The following is a 22,843-nucleotide window of genomic DNA, read 5'->3' as shown; positions in this document are numbered from 1 at the left end:
CCTTTTATCGCAAATTTCCAATTATTCGCACCTATTAAAAAAACACCTCTCTTCACTAAAACTGTCTTATCAGCGAATGTCATCGATGCTCTAATACGCCTCCACATTTCTCTCAAAAACGTTACAATTGTGAAAACTGTATTGAAATTTTGCCAAAATACTGCTGAGAAGTTAAAATTAAAAAAAGTAGTCTTTGCCGATCGAGTTCGGTTGAGGGACACTTGCCACGTCAGTTGTTTTCGTTCTACTCGTTGCGTTTGTTAAAAATCGGCGAATTACTAATTAAGAACTGAACAACTAAAGGAAAAAAAAAAAACAAGTGAAGGTGGTTAAGCTGTTGAATATAACTCGCTTTTGCAAATTTCCCCCCAGTACCTTGTAAACAAACCTGGCACAATGAAATATAACCTTGATAAAAGTTTTGAGTTTTTTGGTCAACCACTGCAGAGTTCGCACTCATTTGTGGGTATCGGTAATACACACTGTCACAAAACTGATCACTGTGACCTGATCTTACTGTGAGTCAAATGCTTTTGTAGTAAATGCTTCTTTGATCAGCATAAAATCAATGGCAGCAATTGCCAAACACAGAGTATTATAGCAGGAGCTTCTTATGCTAAGCTTATTACAGTACAGACGATTTTCGTTTTAATTGGTTCATGTGGGCGCAGAGGCATAGCAATTCTGTTGTCGAAAATGTTGCAGGCTAGACAACAAAAACATGTGACAAATGTTCATTTTTTTGACAACGGAAACAGCATTGGAGGGAAAACGTTTGATCAATCGTCACTGTACGCCCTTTCATAATCGCCTTCTACCGAACAATGTAGGGATAAATTTGGGTTTGTGTCATTTGGCTTATTTCTAGTTCTGGCCTTTGAGTTAGGTCACCGCTCACCTAATGAAGTCCTGTCTGTTAAGGCTCTGTAATCTTAAAAATGTATCATGCAATAAACGTTCTTTACTCGGTTGTGTTTCATTCAAACCTATGCTGTTTGTACCCTGCGAGCAGAGGCCCTTCGATCTTCCTAGATAAGTCGACTTATCTACGAAGATCGAAGGGCCTCTGCTCGCAGGGTATGCTGTTTCGAGAGCGACATATCGTTCACAAGTGCAGTTTTTGTTATATGGTACGTCTTTGGTAATAACAAGACCTTGGCACACAAAGGTGATCTAGCAATGATCTAAAAACTTGTATGATCGAGAACGTTAATACCGGTTAAACCTGCTAGCCCACAAGCTCGCTCGCTCGCTCGCTCGAAGGAGGCCTGGGAGGCTTGGAAATGTGATCTTAATAATCATAAAATTTGAACTTTTGCCTGGAATTTCTCCAAGAATTATTAGTAGTTTGAGAAGCTACATAAATCACTTTTGAACGAGTGTTTCATCCGATTTCCAAACACCTAGACGAAGTGTTGAGTGTTACTTAAATCAAGCGAGAACTGGACTTCGTATTTTGTCAAGGAAAATGGTGCTACGATCTCAAAAATATTTTGTCGAGCAAACAAGAACTGACAATGAGGAAGACAACCAAACGTCAACTTGAAATTGTACTTAGAAACTGGAATATGATGCACAAAGAAAGTCACCTATTCAGCACAGGATTCGGAATTTTCGGTGAATAAAAAAGGTTCAAATTATCATTGCGGAAATTAATGGTACACTTAATTAGGGTTGAGGAAACGCATCTAATTAGGGTTTATTCCCTATACTATGAAGGTACTACATTTCTGCTTCAGTAAAATATATGAAAACTCATGTAACGAGAGAACTTTAAAGACTTTTTAATTGATTGAGTTATTTTGAGCTTGTATATTCTTGTATGTATTTTTAAACTATTGCAGTGCTCGCGCGTTGCACGTGCGGTTGATATGGGCCGGTTACAACGTTCGGAGCGTTACGTAAGTTACGCTCGGCTTGTAAGCTAAGTTTTTTCAATCTCCGGGGAGATTTCGTTGACTTTCGGATTCTCCGAAGACAGAGCATTTCGACAGTCCGCGATAAGAAACGAGTGAAAGCAGTCGTCCTTTTAAAGTCATAAATGAATTCACAAGTTTTGTAGTGACCAAGGATGGCACGTAACCACGCGCATTCTCGCTCATGTAGCTGAAGGGTGCGTTCGATTGACCGTATTTTGAATACGAATGCATGCAATGAATACCAAACCTACGCCATGCATACCACAGGTGTTTGAAATTATCGGCATACAATACGGCTCTTGAATGTCATGTGCTGTCAAATTCTTACCAATTTTACCTAAAACGAGATACCCGGAGGTTATTCCATTTGCACTTATTTTTATCCAGAAATAATTTAATACACCCCAAGTCTGCTGGCTGGCCTGCAAATTTTATCCATTTTTCGGTTACGTAACTTCAATCTCCGGGTAGATTTCGTTAATTTTCGAAATCTCCGAAAACGGAGCATTCTGATAGTCCTCGATAAGAGAGAAGACTGAACGCAGTCGTCCTTTCCAAGTCCTGAATAAATTCGCAAGTTTTGGATGACACGTAGCCACGTGCATGCTCGCTAGCGTAGCTCAAGGGTGCGTTTGATTGACCGTATTTTTGAATACGAATACATGCAATGATTACCAAACCTCCGCAATGCATACCACAGGTGTTTGAAATTATCGGCATACAATACGGCTCTTGAATGTCATGTGCTGTCCAATTCTTACCAATTTTACCTAAAACGAGATACCCGGAGGTTATTCCATTTGCATTTATTTTTATCCAGAAATAATTGAATACACCCCAAGTCTGCTGGCTGGCCTGCAAACTTTATCCATTTTTCGGTTACGTAACTTCAATCTCCGGGTAGATTTCGTTGATTTTCGAAATCTCCGAACACCGAGCATTCTGATAGTCCTCGATAAGAGAGAAGACTGAACGCAGTCGTCCTTTCCAAGTCCTGAATAAATTCTAAGTTTTGGATGACACGTAACCACGTGCATGCTCGCTAGGGTAGCTCAAGGGTGCGTTCGATTGACCGTATTTTTGAATACGAATGATTACCAAACCTCCCTCATGCATATCAGAGGTGTTTGAAGTTATTAACATACAATATGGCCCTTGAATGTCATGTGCTGTCAAATTCTTACCAATTTTAGCTAAAATGAGATACCTGAAGGTTATTTCATCTGCATTTATTTTTACCCCAAAATATTTGAATGCACTCCAAGTCTGCTGCCTGGCCTGCAAAGTTATCCATTTTTCGGTTCATAAACAAAAATAGGTCAGCACTTGCCACACGGGAAGCAAGTCAACGAGCTCCTTATGCGGTTCAATCGTTTCCTGATCCTAGAGGTTTTCAGTCATATTATGACGCGAGAAAATGAAATCAAGTGACTTGGAAATGACGACATAGTTTCCAAATAGTAGCCATGTTGTATTTTTTGACATTCTGAAAACTTTGATAAGTTGACCAAACAGTAACCAAAACCAATGCAAAAAAAGAAAAACTTTCTGAATGCAGCGGTCACATTTTGCCGATTGCTTTATACCGTACACACCAAAACAAGATGTATTCCAAATAAAAGCACAACCCACCTCCATTTGGGTACAAACGACGAAACCAAAAATTAATATAATTACAACGCCAACAAGTCAACAAGTGGCGTTCAAAATAATGGAAACAATTTATGTTCGACGCCAAAGTAAAGAGGGCAATTGGAGACACCTGAATTGTGATCAACACCAACACCAATGTTAAAAATATCACATATATGTCATGAACAAAAGGCCCGTGAGAATTTTGTGGTCAAAGCAAACCACCTGTCTAGACACGTGAAGGAGACCCTAAATGAAGAGAAAAATGTTGGCACTTCAGCAATCTGCCGGTACAGCAATTACCGACTCATTAATGGAGCACAGAAAGTGCAGCATTAAAACGAGGCTGGTTGATAAATGAATTAAATGAGTTTTTCAAGTCCCTATAATGGCATCAGAGTTAGAAAAACACTCATAATCTGTCGTCTAAAGTTCAAAGAGGGAAGCTGTAGACATTTCAGGTGTTGAGACTTAGCACGTGGATGCACGCAGGCACAAAAAACAAAAAGTAGTATCCCTCTTAAGCACGTGAAGCTAAAATAATTTGAATTTGAATTTCCTTGACACTTTCCCTTAAGAATCGAAAAAAGAAACTTTTTGGAAATTCTGGTCAGTTGATTTCAAGTTGGTAGTCCTTGTATTTCAGAGAGGACTGAACAACAACAGTATTTGAGGGCCTCCATATTTTCTTACAATCATTGTAGTGATGTTTCTCTCTCGCGAAAAACGCAATTGGATGATTCAAACACTATTTTGAAGGCATCATCATGTATTTTAATGCTATTTTACATAAATGTTCAAATTTTGATACCTGTTTGAAATATAGTTAAACTGTATTTCATAACACGGATAGGGTTTTTTCTGTTGATTGTGAAAGTATTTCATGCAAAACAAAACATGATTAATATTTTAAATGTATTTTGGGAACAAAACTACTTAGATTATTACAAACAGTGTTCAAAATAGACTATTTGAAATCTGTTTTCACACCTCAGCTACTGACCGAGTGTAAAATTGTTTCAAATAGGCAATGTTAATACTGTTTTTTAAAATACTTCCAATTTACCATATAGTTTTGAAATGTTAAAAATAAAAGCAGTTTTAAAATACAATATTTAACTTAAAAAAGCATATAAAAAGCCTGTTATAAACATTCTTTGAAAAAGATCTGATATGGGTTTCGACCGAAAGACTATTCAATAATAGTCTTACTACTAATACCAATAACCACTATAACCTATTTTATTTTAACCACCCTATAAATAACAACTAACAACTGTTTTATGATAACCACCGCATAAACAACGACCAAAAATGTTTTTATTTTAACCACCGCATTGATAAACACCAAAAACTATTTTGTTTTAATCACCGTAAAAATAAATACGAAAAACTGTTTTATTTTAACCGCTGTATTCATAACAACTAAAAACTGTTTTATTGTAACCACGGTATAAATAACCACAAAAAACTGTTTTATTGTAACCACGGTATAAAAACCTTCGAAAACTGATTTATTTTAACCACCGTACAAATAACCTGTCCTATATTAACCAAAGAAAAAATAACCACCAAAAACTGTTTTACTTTAACCACTGCATTAATGTCCACCAAAAACTGTTTTATGCCGATACAATGTACTGAACGGAATTCGGGAGCTCTGTGCGGGACGCACTAGTTTGCTGAAGATGATATGATGTCCAACAAATGAACAAGTCCAGATTTGGCATTTCTTGGCCACTTAAATACTGTGGCGGTTTTAATTGAAACTCAGATAAAAGTGAATTGTTTACAATGCCAATGGTAATTAAAATATCATTTTCAGAAAAAGGTGGGGCGAAAAAGGCGCCCCACAGCTGGTAAGCGAAAGTACAAAGCATAAATGATAATCCGAAAGATGGTGATAAGGGAGCGGAGGGCGGCAAAATTGTGTTCGCCAGGAGATATACTCGCTGTGATGGTAAAAGCAAGAGGGAGTTCTTGCCAATGCGACCAGTCCTTTATACAAATATGTGCCTAGAATACAATTGGTCAATGAATCGACATAAATAACATCATGCGCTGACATGATGTTTGGTTTTATTTTAACCACGGTATAACTAACGACCAAAAACTGTTTTATTACAACCACACTTGAAAAAAACCACCAAACACTGTTTCATTTTAACCACACTTGAGAAAACCACCAAAAACTGTTTTAATTTAACCACGGTATAAAAAACCACCAAAACCCTTTTTTATTTTAACAACAAATAGAAAAAACCACCAAAAACTGTTTGCCTGCTTTCTCGCTAAGGCACGTGATGTGGCGACGCGTGATTCGGGGGGGGGGGGGGGGGGGGGCGGGCGGGCAGGTTGAAAGTACGAAACTTGATAGGGCATGGGTTTTGTTGCATTTTATTTAAGCTGGATCTGTTACTGGTTTCATATAGAACTGCTACACCTTGCTGACGAGTTCCATAAGAACGAAACAGCTGTCCACGGTTGCAGCCCTGTTTTGTCGATTTCTTTCGGGTCGTTATCTCGCAAAGTAAACTCTTTAACGTAGTATCAGCCTTGCAGTTTGTGTTACAGTTTATTTCTGGCTGATTAGGTCTCTTTTGGATCTTACGTCAACTAGCAGCATTATCGTTTGCCGTCCTTTGCAGTTTACACGTCTACTTTATTTTAACCACGGTATAAATAACCACCCAAAGCTGTTTTTATTTTAACCACGGTATAAATGACCAATTAAAACTGTTTTATTTTAACCATACTACAAAAAACCACAAAAAACTTTTATTTCAACCACACTACAAAAAAAAAAAAAAACACGAAAAACTCTTTAATTTTAACCACACTTATAACAACCACAAAAAACTGTTTTGTTTTAACCACAGTATAAATAACCACCAAAAACTGTTTTATTTTAACCACACTATAAATAGCCACCAAAAACTGCTTTATTCTAACCACGGTATAAATAACCACCAAAACCTGTTATATTTTACCCATGCTATAAATAACCACCAAAAACTGTTTTATTCTAATCACGCTTGAAAAAACCACCAAAAAGTGTTTTGTTTTAACCACACTGAATAAATAACCACCTAAAATTGTTTTATTTTAACCACACTATAAATACTTATAAGATTAAATTTAGAAATACAATTAACTATAAAAATGAGCGAAAAAACGGAACGACGTTTCGGTGTCATCCTGGCACCATTTTCAAGTAAAGAGTGGAACAGAAAAGATAATTTATACGTAAAGTAAAGGTGTGAAATAGAATAAATTAAATTTAAAATTAAATTTAGTAACTGTCCGGTGTTCATTCAGAAGGTGTCATAAAGTGGGAGGTTTGTCCGTTAGACAAATAGTTTTGCACGAATGGAGTCTGACTGGGTGTTTAGACTCGGTCTCTTCTTTCTGATCCAAAGCATTTCGAATATTAAACAATTAAGCTTTCCCTGACATTTCTTTAAGATTGTGAAGTTACTTGTCAGGTCGCCAATTGTGTCGACTTGGTGAGTATATTTTAGGTGTTTCCCGACGGCCGAGAACCGATGTTCATCAATGCGTTGGTGAAGGTGACGGCTGGTATAGCCGACGTAATCTGCATCACACAGATCACATACAAAGTGATACACAACACACTGTTGATTGATCAAGGGTGGCTTAGGCTCCTGCACTTTAAGATCGTCACTAAGTTTACGGCTACTGAAAACTGGCTGAAGAATGTGGTCAATTTTGTTGCTTAAGTCAGAAAGATGTTTCTTTACCATGTCAGCTGACCTCTGGTCTTTGAATGGTAAGACTATCCGATGAATGTTTTCAGTTTGAGGCGTCGGTAGCGTGTCTCGTTAAAGAAATGTCAGGGAAAGCTTAATTGTTTAATATTCGAAATGCTTTGGATCAAAAAGAAGAGACCGAGTCTAAACACCCAGTCAGACTCCATTCGTGCAAAACTATTTGTCTAACGGACAAAACTCCCACTTTATGACACCTTCTGAATGAACACCGGACAGTTACTTTTACTTTTAAATTTAATTTATTCTATTTCACACCTTTACTTTACGTATAAATTATCTCTTCTGTTCCACTCTTTACTTGAAAATGGTGCAGGATGACATCGAAACGTCGTTCCGTTTTTTCGCTCATTTTTATAGTTAATTAAACACTATAAATAACAACTAAAAAGTGTTTTATTTTAACCACACTTGAAAAAACCACCAAAAACTGTTTTGTTTTAACCACACTCAATAAATAACCACCGAAAAGTGTTTTATTTTAACCACACTATAAATAACCACAAGAAACTGTTTTATTTTAACCACACTTTAAAAAACAACCAAAACCTGTTTTATTTTAACCATGCTATTAATAACCACCAAAAACTGTTTTATTTTAACAACCCTATAAATAACCACCAAAAACTGTTTTAAACCATGCTATTAATAACCACAAAAACCTGTTTTAATTTAACAACCCTATAAATAACCACCAAAAACTGTTTTATTCTAACCACGGTATAAATAAGCACCAAAAACTGTTTTATTTTAAAAACGCTATAAATAACCACCAAAAACTGTGTTATTCTAACCACAGTATAAAGAACCACCAAAAACTGTTTTACTTCAACCACGGTACAAATCACCACCAATAAATGTTTTATTTCAACCAGGGTACAAATAACCACCAAAATCTGTTTTATTTCAACCACGGTAAAAAAATAACCACCAAAAACTGTTTTATTTTAACCACGCCATAAATAACCACCAAAAACTGTTTTTCCTAACCACGGTATAAATAACCACCAAAAACTGTTTTATTTTTACCACGCTATAACTAACCACCAAAAACTGTTTTATTTTAACCACGGTACAAATAACCACCAAAAACTGTTCTATTTCAACGAAGGTACAAATAACAACCAGAAACTGTTTTATTTTAACCACGCTATAAATAACCACCAAAAACTGTTTTGTCCTAACCACGGTATAAATAACCACCAAAAACTGTTTTATTTTAACCACGCTATAACTAACCACCAAAAACTGTTTTACTTCAACCACAGTAAAAATCACCACCAATAAATGTTTTATTTCAACCAGGGTACAAATAACCACCAAAAACTGTTTTATCCTAACCACGGTATAAATAACCACCAAAAACTGTTTTATTTTCACCACGCAATAAATAACCACCAAAAACTGTTTTATTTTAACCACGGTACAAATAACCACCAAAAACTGTTTTAATTCAACCAAGGTACAAATAACCACCAGAACCTTTTTTATTGTAACCAGGCTATAAATAACCACCAAAAACTGTTTTATCCTAACCACGGTCTAAATAACCACCAAAAACTGTTTTATTTTAACCACGCTATAAATAACCACCAAAAACTGTGTTATTCCAACAACAGTATAATTAACCACCAAAAACTGTTCTATTTTAACCACGCTATAAATAACCAGCAAAAACTCTTTTATTCTAACCACCCTATAATTAACCACCAAAAACTGTTTTATTTCAACCACGGTACAAATCACCACCAAAAACTGTTTTATTTTAACCACGCAATAAATAACCACCAAAAACTGTTTTATTTTAACCACGCAATAAATAACCACCAAAAACTGTTTTAATTCAACCAAGGTACAAATAACCACCAGAACCTTTTTTATTGTAACCAGGCTATAAATAACCACCAAAAACTGTTTTATCCTAACCACGGTCTAAATAACCACCAAAAACTGTTTTATTTTAACCACGCTATAAATAACCACCAAAAACTGTGTTATTCCAACAACAGTATAATTAACCACCAAAAACTGTTCTATTTTAACCACGCTATAAATAACCAGCAAAAACTCTTTTATTCTAACCACGCTATAATTAACCACCAAAAACTGTTTTATTTCAACCACGGTACAAATCACCACCAATAAATGTTTTATTTCAACCAGGGTACAAAAAACCACCAAAAACTGTTTTATTTCGACCACGGTAAAAATAACCATCAAAAACTGTTTTATTTCAACCAGGGTGCAAATAACCACCAAAAACTTTTTTATTTCAACCACGATACAAAATAACCACCAAAAACTGTTTTCTTTTAACCACGCTATAAATAACCACCAAAAACTGTGTTATTCCAACCACAGTATAATTAACCACCAAAAACTGTTTTATCTTAACCACGCAATAAATAACCACCAAAAACTGTTTTTTTCTAACCACCGTATAAATAACCACCAAAAACTGTTTTATTTTAACCACGCTATAAATAACCACCAAAAACTGTGTTATTGTAACCACAGTATAAAGAACCACCAAAAATTGTTTTATTTTAGCGTCGCTATAAATAACCAGCAAAAACTGTTTTACTTCAACCACGGTACAAATCACCACCAAAAACTGTTTTATTTCAACAAGGGGGTACAAATAACCACCAAAAACTGTTTTATTTCAACCACGGTACAAAATAACCACCAAAAACTGTTTTATTTTAACCACACTATAAATAACCACCAAAAACTGTTTTATTTTAACCACGCTATAAATAACCACCAAAAACTGTGTTATTCCAACCACAGTATAATTAACCACCAAAAACTGTATTATTTGAACCACGCTATAAATAACCACAAAAAAACTGTTTTATTTTAACCACGCTATAAATAACCACCAAAAACTGTTGTATTTTAACCACGCTATAAATAACCACCAAAAACTGTTTTGTTTTAACCACGCTATAAATAACAACGGTACACATCACTAACAAAAACTGTTTTATTTCAACCAGGGTACAAATAACCACCAAAACCTATTTTATTTCAAACACGATACAAAATAACCACCAAAAACTGTTTTATTCTAATCACGCTTGAAAAAACCACCAAAAAGTGTTTTGTTTTAACCACACTGAATAAATAACCACCTAAAATTGTTTTATTTTAACCACACTATAAATACTTATAAGATTAAATTTAGAAATACAATTAACTATAAAAATGAGCGAAAAAACGGAACGACGTTTCGGTGTCATCCTGGCACCATTTTCAAGTAAAGAGTGGAACAGAAAAGATAATTTATACGTAAAGTAAAGGTGTGAAATAGAATAAATTAAATTTAAAATTAAATTTAGTAACTGTCCGGTGTTCATTCAGAAGGTGTCATAAAGTGGGAGGTTTGTCCGTTAGACAAATAGTTTTGCACGAATGGAGTCTGACTGGGTGTTTAGACTCGGTCTCTTCTTTCTGATCCAAAGCATTTCGAATATTAAACAATTAAGCTTTCCCTGACATTTCTTTAAGATTGTGAAGTTACTTGTCAGGTCGCCAATTGTGTCGACTTGGTGAGTATATTTTAGGTGTTTCCCGACGGCCGAGAACCGATGTTCATCAATGCGTTGGTGAAGGTGACGGCTGGTATAGCCGACGTAATCTGCATCACACAGATCACATACAAAGTGATACACAACACACTGTTGATTGATCAAGGGTGGCTTAGGCTCCTGCACTTTAAGATCGTCACTAAGTTTACGGCTACTGAAAACTGGCTGAAGAATGTGGTCAATTTTGTTGCTTAAGTCAGAAAGATGTTTCTTTACCATGTCAGCTGACCTCTGGTCTTTGAATGGTAAGACTATCCGATGAATGTTTTCAGTTTGAGGCGTCGGTAGCGTGTCTCGTTAAAGAAATGTCAGGGAAAGCTTAATTGTTTAATATTCGAAATGCTTTGGATCAGAAAGAAGAGACCGAGTCTAAACACCCAGTCAGACTCCATTCGTGCAAAACTATTTGTCTAACGGACAAATCTCCCACTTTATGACACCTTCTGAATGAACACCGGACAGTTACTTTTACTTTTAAATTTAATTTATTCTATTTCACACCTTTACTTTACGTATAAATTATCTTTTCTGTTCCACTCTTTACTTGAAAATGGTGCAGGATGACATCGAAACGTCGTTCCGTTTTTTCGCTCATTTTTATAGTTAATTAAACACTATAAATAACAACTAAAAAGTGTTTCATTTTAACCACACTTGAAAAAACCACCAAAAACTGTTTTGTTTTAACCACACTCAATAAATAACCACCAAAAAGTGTTTTATTTTAACCACACTATAAATAACCACAAGAAACCGTTTTATTTTATCCACACTTTAAAAAACAACCAAAACCTGTTTTATTTTAACCATGCTATTAATAACCACAAAAACCTGTTTTAATTTAACAACCCTATAAATAACCACCAAAAACTGTTTTATTCTAACCACGGTATAAATAAGCACCAAAAACTGTTTTATTTTAAAAACGCTATAAATAACCACCAAAAACTGTGTTATTCTAACCACAGTATAAAGAACCACCAAAAACTGTTTTACTTCAACCACGGTACAAATCACCACCAATAAATGTTTTATTTCAACCAGGGTACAAATAACCACCAAAAACTGTTTTATTTCAACCACGGTAAAAAAATAACCACCAAAAACTGTTTTATTTTAACCACGCCATAAATAACCACCAAAAACTGTTTTTCCTAACCACGGTATAAATAACCACCAAAAACTGTTTTATTTTTACCACGCTATAACTAACCACCAAAAACTGTTTTATTTTAACCACGGTACAAATAACCACCAAAAACTGTTCTATTTCAACGAAGGTACAAATAACAACCAGAAACTGTTTTATTTTAACCACGCTATAAATAACCACCAAAAACTGTTTTGACCTAACCACGGTATAAATAACCACCAAAAACTGTTTTATTTTAACCACGCTATAACTAACCACCAAAAACTGTTTTACTTCAACCACAGTAAAAATCACCACCAATAAATGTTTTATTTCAACCAGGGTACAAATAACCACCAAAAACTGTTTTATCCTAACCACGGTATAAATAACCACCAAAAACTGTTTTATTTTCACCACGCAATAAATAACCACCAAAAACTGTTTTATTTTAACCACGGTACAAATAACCACCAAAAACTGTTTTAATTCAACCAAGGTGTTACGAAAAATTGTTGCGTGACTGTATGCTAATTTAGTCTAGAATATTCTCGCATATTTAAGTAGTTTTGCATCATAGTGACTAAGCAGTTTCTGAAGCCGTTTACGTGTGATCCTGTAAATAGATTTATATTGTAATGTTACTTTATTTAGTTGCGTCGGAAAGTTCTAGAATCTTACGCTCATTAGTATATAAGGAAATCGGTTTAGCTTTTAGAGAGGTTGTTGTTTATGCGAAGAGAGTACGTATTTATTGTAGTGTGACAAAGGTCACGTGTAAAGTTTGGCAGAGGCCGTGTTTATTGAAGTGTGACAGAGGTCGTGTGTATATTTGGCAGAGGCCGTGTTTATTCAAGTGTGAAAGAGGTCGAACTGTAATTTACAAGCCTAGCGTGTGCTTGTTGTGAAGTTTTGTGTTGAATTTGCTACGCTCATTTGGAATAAATAACCTTGTTGTTGTTCCGACAACCCTGCGTTCTGTTTAGACTACGAACTACTCGCCACTCACAAAACGAACTCGTAACATTGGGGGCCTGTCGCTGGAGAGTGGAATTCAAGGAACTGTTTGTTGTCTACCGATAACCAGGAAAGGATCGCAACTCGGAAGGAAGTAACTGTGCCGTGGAAACAAGTGGTAGCAAGTAAAAGAGCCTTGGAATTCTAACGCTGTGAAATGGAGAAACTTATGCAACTTGGTAAAGAGTTTGGGCTGGAAGGTGAAAAGTTACTTGAATTTGTGCGTGAACAACAGAAGTTGGAAGAAGAGAAAGAAGAAAAACAAAGGCAGTTAGTAAAGGAGCAGCAGCTTGAGGAAGAAGAGAGAGCAGAAAAACAAAGGCAGTTAGTAAAGGAGCAGAAGCTCGAGGAAGAAGAGAGAGCAGAAAGGCAAAGACGTGAGGAAGAAGAGAAAGCAGAAAGGCAGAGACGTGAGGAAGAAGAGAGGGAAGAGAGACGCAGACGCCAGGATGAAGAAAGGGAAGCGAGACGTCAGGAAAGAGAAATTAGGAAATTACAACATGAAGCTGACCTCATGAGACAGAAGGAAATTGCTGAGGCCGCCAAGAGAGAACATGAGTTGGAACTTGCTAGGTTAGCAGCAACGAATGGTGATGGTCGTACCGCAGAGAGAGATGATAGAGCTAAAGCGCCGAAACTTCCAGCGTTCGTGGATGGTAAAGATGATTTGGACGCATATTTGCAGAGGTTCGAGAGATTTGCAGATACAGCCAAGTGGCATAGAACTGGATGGGCATCAAAGCTCAGTGCTCTGTTGTCTGGACGGGCACTCGAAGTGTACTCACGCCTATCTGAAGAAGCAGCTAAAGATTACGGTAAAGTCAAGATTGCGCTGATGAAGAGATATGATCTCACAGAAGACGGCTATCGTCGTAAATTCAGAGCGTCTAAGCCGGAAGTTGACGAAAGTCCGGACCAGTTTATCGTGCGACTGGACAGGTACCTGTTACGGTGGCTAGAGCTTTCGGATACTGAGCGAACCTTTGACGGTCTAAAGGACTTGATAGTGAAAGAACAGTTTATTGATTCCTGCCCTAAGGATTTGGCCATTCACCTACGAGAAAGGGCACCTGAAACCCTAGCACAGATTGCGAAGATCGCTGACCAGTACTTAGAGGCCCATGGTAAGCATTTGTTTAGCCCAGTGAGCAGAAAGCCGGTATTACCGCCTGAGAGGGAGGAAGCCAAGAACACACAGTCTAATTCAACAGCCCTCCAGTGCTTTAGGTGTAACGCTCGTGGTCATAGAGCCGCCAACTGCCCAACCATAGGAAAAAGGTGTTTTCTGTGTGGCAAGCAAGGACACGAAGCTAGAAACTGTCGATCAGGTGGACGGAGATCCGGAGGACAAAGTAAGGATGGTAACCCTGTGCAACGTGGTCAAGTGAGCGCCAGTTGCTTAGTCCAGCAGACTGAGAGTAAACCCACAGCGGAAGAAGTTAAGTCCTGTATTAAAGATGAGAAGCTGCTGTTAGCCTGTGGTAAGAAGATCCCATTATTGAGTAGCGCCTGTGTTGAACCTTTGTCTGGAGTGAGAAGTAAAATGCCTGTAGTGAAAGGTAGAGTTGGAGAGAAGTCTGTTGATGTCCTGAGAGACACTGGCTGTAGCGGAATAGTAGTAAAGAAGGATCTTGTGTCTGAGGATCAGTTCACTGGCGACTTTAATGTTATGCTGCTCATCGACAACACGGCAAGGAAAGTGCCCATTGCAAAGATTGACGTTGATACACCTTATCTCAAGGGCCAAGTGGAAGCGCAGTGTCTTCCCGATGCTGTTTATGACTTAATTGTTGGTAATGTACCAGGCGCGAGAGCTGCTGACGACCCAGATCCAAGCTGGCAAGATCATGTGCAAGAGGCGTGTGCTGTAACCACGAGAGGTCAAGCAAAGAAGGCCGGAGAACGTATCCCATTGAAGGTACCGACTACTAAAGAAAGTCCTGTAGTTGATAGAGAAAAGCTCAAACAAATGCAAAATGATGACGAGAGCTTGCAGAAATATTGGGAGCGAAATGATGTAGTTGTGAGAGGCCAGGCTGAGATTTCATTTGAAGTGAAAGGTGGAGTTTTGTACCGCGTCTACAAACACCCTTACGTGAATAATGGTAAACCCCTGAAGCAAGTTATGGTTCCTGTGCAGCTGAGAAGTCGGATCATGGAACTAGCTCACGGATCGCTCATGGGAGGTCACATGGGAATAAAGAAGACGGCTGATAAGATTCAAAGCGCATTCTATTGGCCAGGTATTCAAGGGGACGTGACTCGTTACTGCAAGTCATGTGATGTATGTCAGAAGACGGTTAACAAGGGTTCTGTACCGAAGGTTCCCCTGGAGAAGATGCCATTAATTGACAAGCCGTTCAAGAGAGTAGCAATCGATCTGGTTGGGCCTATTGGCCCCCCGAGTGAAGACGGTCATAGATACATATTGACGTTGGTCGACTTTGCAACCCGTTATCCTGAAGCTGTCCCGCTCAAAAACATTGATACGGAGACTGTGGCGGAAGCGTTGGTGGATATCTTTAGTCGTTTAGGAGTGCCTGAAGAGATCTTGAGTGACCTCGGCACGCAATTTGTATCTGAGTGTATGAAGGAAGTGACACGGTTGTTGAGCATTAAACAGCTCACTACGACTCCTTATCACCCTATGTGTAATGGCCTGACGGAGAAGTTTAATGGAACCATGAAGAGTATGTTAAAGAGATTGTGCAGCGAGCAGCCGAGACAGTGGAATCGTTACATCAACGCTTTATTGTTTGCGTATCGTGAAGTTCCTCAGGAGTCTACTGGTTTTTCGCCGTTTGAGTTGCTGTATGGAAGAGCTGTCAGAGGGCCGATGTTTATTCTTAAAGAGCTCTGGACGAAAGAGTTGGAGGAACCTGAAGTAAAGAACAGCTACCAGTATGTGTTTGAGCTACGTGAGAAGCTGGAAGATACTCTCAAGCTTGCGCATACTGAACTTCAGAAAGCCCAGCACAAAGGCAAGCATTACTACGATCGTAAGGCTAAAGTCAGAAGGTTTGCACAGGGAGATAAAGTATTAATACTGCTACCGACCGACCATAACAAGCTTCTAATGCAGTGGAAAGGTCCATTTGAGGTTAGTGCAGTAGTGGGTCTCAGCGATTATAAGGTGTGTGTCAAAGGAAAGGAGAGAGTTTACCATGCCAACCTGCTAAAGAGGTATTTTGAACGAGAGGATTCTGTACCCGTTGGAGCAGTGGCTGTCGAAGTGAACGCTGACATTAGTAAGAGCGGACATGCTAAAAATGAAGCAGAAGAAGTTGATCCTGTGGATGGTGTTGATTTTTTAGAAATTGGTGGATATGTCGCTAAAGAGTCAATCAAAGATGTGGCTACTGGAGATAACCTTACTGACGAGCAAAGAGCAGAGTTCAAAGACCTTGCAAGTCAGTTTCAAAGCTTGTTTACAGAAGCACCAGGTACTACAAGCTTGGCTCAACATCATATAAAACTTACATCCGATCAACCAGTCAGATCAAGACCTTACCCAGTACCGTATAGCCTGAGAGAATCGCTGAAGAAGGATATTACAGACATGATGAAGATGGGAGTTATAAGAGAGTCAAGTTCACCATATGCCTCACCTGTCGTGGTTGTTAAGAAAAAAGACAACACAAATAGGATATGCGTGGACTACCGGAAATTGAACAAATTAACTGTGTTTGACCCTGAACCTATGCCGACTGCCGAGCATTTGTTCCAGAAGTTGAATGGTGACAAGTATTTCACAAGAATTGATTTGAGTAAGGGCTACTGGCAAATTTCTATACCTGAGGAAGACATACCGAAGACCGCTTTTGTGACGCCTGACGGATCATATGAATTCCTGAAGATGCCGTTTGGTATGATCAACTCCGCAGCGACCTTAAAGAGAGCCATGAAGAAGCTATTGCATGGAATGGATAACGTTGAGTTTTACTGGGATGATATTTTGGTTCACACCCGTACGTGGGAAGAACACATCAAGATACTACAAGAGTTGTTTACACGATTATTAGCAGCCGGAATGACCATAAGACCGACTAAATGTCTTTTTGGAGTTAACGCTGTTGACTTTCTCGGTCATCGTTTGGAGGGAGGTTTAATTGGTCTTCATCAAGACAACGTGACAAAGATTAGAGATGTTCCAAGACCTACTACAAAGAAGCAGATAAGATCGTTCATGGGTTTAGCCGGATATTATCGAGATTTTATTCCCAACTTCGCAGCCTTAGCTGCCCCGCTGACAGACCTCACGCGCAAAGGTCAACCGCACAAAGTCGAATGGGGCGAGGCACAAGAGAAAGCCTATCAAAGTATTAAGGCCCTCCTCACAAAAGAACCAATCCTGCGGCTGCCAGATCCAGAGAAAACCTACTTTCTGCGGTCTGATGCCTCCGACAGTGGTATTGGTGCTGTACTAATGCAGGAACATAATGGCAAGCTGTTCCCCGTTTGCTACGGTAGCAAGAAATTATCAAGTGCGGAGCGTAATTACTCAACCATTGAGAAAGAGTGTTTAGCCATTGTGTGGGGATTCAAAAGGTTTCACCTGTATTTATACGGAGTTCCCTTTGTACTACAAACTGATCACGAACCACTGAAGTATATCAACAGTGCGAAGTTCGCTAATGGACGGCTCATGCGTTGGGCTATGTTTCTTCAGAGCTACAACTTTAGAGTTGAGGCTATCAAGGGATCCGAGAATGTAGGAGCAGATTATCTGAGCAGATTAGAGGAATAACTTTAGAGACATTGGACTACCTCCTCTCTTTGCACTATTTAATTAATTTTTCGTTGTTAGTAGAAATTTAAGAAATTTCTTCTCAAGAGGGGGTTATGTTACGAAAAATTGTTGCGTGACTGTATGCTAATTTAGTCTAGAATATTCTCGCATATTTAAGTAGTTTTGCATCATAGTGACTAAGCAGTTTCTGAAGCCGTTTACGTGTGATCCTGTAAATAGATTTATATTGTAATGTTACTTTATTTAGTTGCGTCGGAAAGTTCTAGAATCTTACGCTCATTAGTATATAAGGAAATCGGTTTAGCTTTTAGAGAGGTTGTTGTTTATGCAAAGAGAGTACGTATTTATTGTAGTGTGACAAAGGTCACGTGTAAAGTTTGGCAGAGGCCGTGTTTATTGAAGTGTGACAGAGGTCGTGTGTATATTTGGCAGAGGCCGTGTTTATTCAAGTGTGAAAGAGGTCGAACTGTAATTTACAAGCCTAGCGTGTGCTTGTTGTGAAGTTTTGTGTTGAATTTGCTACGCTCATTTGGAATAAATAACCTTGTTGTTGTTCCGACAACCCTGCGTTCTGTTTAGACTACGAACTACTCGCCACTCACAAAACGAACTCGTAACACAAGGTACAAATAACCACCAGAACCTTTTTTATTGTAACCAGGCTATAAATAACCACCAAAAACTGTTTTATCCTAACCACGGTCTAAATAACCACCAAAAACTGTTTTATTTTAACCACGCTATAAATAACCACCAAAAACTGTGTTATTCCAACAACAGTATAATTAACCACCAAAAACTGTTCTATTTTAACCACGCTATAAATAACCAGCAAAAACTCTTTTATTCTAACCACCCTATAATTAACCACCAAAAACTGTTTTATTTCAACCACGGTACAAATCACCACCAAAAACTGTTTTATTTTAACCACGCAATAAATAACCACCAAAAACTGTTTTATTTTAACCACGCAATAAATAACCACCAAAAACTGTTTTAATTCAACCAAGGTACAAATAACCACCAGAACCTTTTTTATTGTAACCAGGCTATAAATAACCACGAAAAACTGTTTTATCCTAACCACGGTCTAAATAACCACCAAAAACTGTTTTATTTTAACCACGCTATAAATAACCACCAAAAACTGTGTTATTCCAACAACAGTATAATTAACCACCAAAAACTGTTCTATTTTAACCACGCTATAAATAACCAGCAAAAACTCTTTTATTCTAACCACGCTATAATTAACCACCAAAAACTGTTTTATTTCAACCACGGTACAAATCACCACCAATAAATGTTTTATTTCAACCAGGGTACAAAAAACCACCAAAAACTGTTTTATTTCGACCACGGTAAAAATAACCATCAAAAACTGTTTTATTTCAACCAGGGTGCAAATAACCACCAAAAACTTTTTTATTTCAACCACGATACAAAATAACCACCAAAAACTGTTTTCTTTTAACCACGCTATAAATAACCACCAAAAACTGTGTTATTCCAACCACAGTATAATTAACCACCAAAAACTGTTTTATCTTAACCACGCAATAAATAACCACCAAAAACGGTTTTTTTCTAACCACCGTATAAATAACCACCAAAAACTGTTTTATTTTAACCACGCTATAAATAACCACCAAAAACTGTGTTATTGTAACCACAGTATAAAGAACCACCAAAAATTGTTTTATTTTAGCGTCGCTATAAATAACCAGCAAAAACTGTTTTACTTCAACCACGGTACAAATCACCACCAAAAACTGTTTTATTTCAACAAGGGGGTACAAATAACCACCAAAAACTGTTTTATTTCAACCACGGTACAAAATAACCACCAAAAACTGTTTTATTTTAACCACACTATAAATAACCACCAAAAACTGTTTTATTTTAACCACGCTATAAATAACCACCAAAAACTGTGTTATTCCAACCACAGTATAATTAACCACCAAAAACTGTATTATTTGAACCACGCTATAAATAACCACAAAAAAACTGTTTTATTTTAACCACGCTATAAATAACCACCAAAAACTGTTGTATTTTAACCACGCTATAAATAACCACCAAAAACTGTTTTGTTTTAACCACGCTATAAATAACAACGGTACACATCACTAACAAAAACTGTTTTATTTCAACCAGGGTACAAATAACCACCAAAACCTATTTTATTTCAAACACGATACAAAATAACCACCAAAAACTGTTTTATTTTAACCACGCTATAAATAACCACGAAAAAATGTGTTATTCCAACCACAATATAATTAACCACCAAAAACTGTATTATTTGAACCACGCTATAAATAACCACCAAAAACTGTTTTATTTCAACCACGGGACAAATAACCACCAAAAACCGTTTTATTTTAACCACGCTATAAATAACCACCAAAAACTGTTTTGTTTTAACCACGCTATAAATAACAATAGTACACATCACTACCAAAAACTGTTTTATTTCAACCAGGGTACAAATAATCACCAAAAACTGTTTTATTTTAACAACCATACAAAATAACCACCAAAAACTGTTTTATTTTAACCACGCTATAAATAACCACCAAAAAACTGTGTTATTCCAATCACAGTATAATTAACCTCCAAAAACTGTTTTATTCTAACCACGGTATAAATAACCACCAAAAACTGATTTATTCTAACCACGGTATATATAACCACCAAAAACTGTTTTATTTTAAACACGCTATAAATAACCACCAAAAACTGTGTTATCATAACCTCAGTATAAAGAACCACCAAAAACATTTTTATTTTAGCCACGTTATAAATAACCACCAAAAACTGTTTTACTTCAACCACGGTACAAATCACCAGCAATAAATGTTTTATTTCAAGCAGGGTACAAATAACCAGCAAAAACTGTTTTATTTCAACCACGGTACAAAAAAAACGACCAAAAACTGTTTTATTTTAACCATGCTATCAATAACCACCAAAAACTGTTTTATCGTAACCACCGTATAAAAAACCACAAAAACTGTTTTATTTTAACCACGCTAGAACTAATCACCAAAAACTGTTTTATTTTAACCATGGTACAAATAACCACCAAAAACTGTTTTAATTCAACCAAGGTACAAATAACCATCAGAATCTTTTTTATTTTAACCACGCTATAAATAACCACAAAAAACTGTTTTATCCTAACCACGGTATAAATAACCACCAAAAACTGGTTTTTTTAACCACGCTATAAATAACCACCAAAAACTGTGTTATTCCAACCACAGTATAATTAACCACCAAAAACTGTTTTATTTTAACCACGGTATAAATAACCAGCAAAAACTGTTTTATTCTAAGCCAATTTATAAGTAATATAAATTTAAGTTAATGCAAACAACCATGAAAGGGAGGTCAGAGAATTGAGATGAGCTACCCTTCTGTTTGTCACGCAATATTCCACCGTGACAAGATTCTCTTTTTCCCCTCGTGACGCGTTAGCTCTAGACCAATCACATTCATGCTTTTCCTTCATGTCAGTCAAAGACCATGCGGCCGTATCTTCACACTGTAGTTCACTTCAAGTTCTCTGACCTCCCAGAGACTGTTTGAGAAATTGTAGCTAATTGTGAATTTTTGCCGTTATTACTCGTCTGAACTTCGCTCTAGCGGAGTTTTTTAGTGTGTTTTGGTTTGTTTCTACGAACTTCCGTTCAAGTTTACGTACACAGACAAGGACAATGCCGCCGCTTCGTCGAAAGTCCCGCGTTCAAGAGAGGAATGTGGTCGCCGATGCCGCACTTCTGAACAGTTTTTCGGTCCAACAACTAAGAAACTTGTGCCGACAAAAGAAGATTGCTTCCACCGGCAACAGGGCCACTCTTTTGAACCGGCTAAGAGGTTCTGGTCCCCAAGTCACGGCTTCAAACGCAAATCTGCGAGAACCAAATCTACCAAACAACGTGGGGGTAAATTCCCAAGACCATGTGGTCAACGCAAATGCGAACGATGCCACCTTCTCGCAAGGACAATTAAATACAATTCGCCAACTGGTTCAGGAGTCTATCGCTGCTGCCTCGAGGGAACTCGCCAACGAAGCAGCTCTGGCCGCTGTTCAGGTTTTGCAGCCAAGTTCCTCGCAAACAGCTTCAAATCCCATTCCCGCCACACCAGCCATCGAGCCTGTCACACTACAGCAAACAGCAACTCCATCGAATGTATGTCAACATGCGGCGCCATTCCAGGACATCCCTGCGCAATACGTGAAGGATATACAGTCCGGTGAGTTCTTTGAGTTATCAAAGCTCCTTCCAAAAAGTCTAGCAGAGTTCAATGAGGATGATACTCTGGTGCTCACCCTTGACAATTCAGTTGTTCGAGTCTCAAAGAAAGGCAAAACATCCACCTCTATCACAGAAATTGATCAGTGGACCACCGCGTTCACGACGTATATGAGCGTTTTCACGCAGAAGTTCCCTCTGCGTTCCCAAGAGCTATTACAGTACCTTAGCTTGATTAGGTATGCTGCACGGGTACATAAGGGTCTAGGATGGGCAATTTATGATTATAAATTCCGCCAAAAAGCTGGTCAACATAAGACCCGTGTGTGGTCGGAATTTGATCAGCAGCTATGGCTTACGATATTTACGGTGGCACCATCTGTGCTAAAGGAGGAGTATCCTCTTTTTTCAAATGGACCCCAAACTAGTAGTGTCTCAACTGGGGCCGAGCGCAGAGGCACTTGCCATAACTTCAACCGTAGTGGGTGGTGCAACAGGGACCCCTGTAGTTTCAAACATGTCTGTAACAAGTGTGCAGGGGCACACCCGGGACGTGACTGCCCCAAACTTCCAGGGAAACTACGAGAGCCCAGGGAACACGATCGAGACACTGCAAGGGATGGACACAAGGAAACCCTTCACTCCAACCCTTCCCGGAGAAAGTGAAGCATTCACTGGGTCCTTACCCACTCCTATTAATGTCAATAACCTAGAGAGGGTGCTTATTGACCACCCAGACCATTT

At 37.9% G+C, this 22,843-nt stretch overlaps 1 protein-coding gene across 1 annotated transcript; it reads left to right on the top strand.

The window, feature by feature from the left end:
• The first annotated feature begins 13,049 nt into the window (after positions 1 to 13,049).
• Positions 13,050 to 17,828, top strand: LOC146474939 (uncharacterized). The gene has a single exon (XM_085116863.1). The coding sequence runs from the start codon at positions 13,239 to 13,241 to the stop codon at positions 17,826 to 17,828; it is 4,590 nt and encodes a 1,529-aa protein (XP_084972989.1). The 5' UTR covers positions 13,050 to 13,238.
• Positions 17,829 to 22,843: the final 5,015 nt, after the last annotated feature.

This window comes from Pavona decussata, unplaced genomic scaffold, assembly GCF_977016875.1.
Source record: "Pavona decussata unplaced genomic scaffold, jaPavDecu1.1 SCAFFOLD_87, whole genome shotgun sequence".
Taxonomy (NCBI): Eukaryota; Metazoa; Cnidaria; class Anthozoa; order Scleractinia; family Agariciidae; genus Pavona; species Pavona decussata.
This window is presented reverse-complemented; position numbering and strand designations above follow the sequence as displayed.

Coding starts and splice junctions, on each gene's coding strand:
- LOC146474939 (XM_085116863.1), top strand. CDS start 13,239: ATGGAGAAACTTATGCAACTTGGTAAAGAGTTTGGGCTGGAAGGTGAA.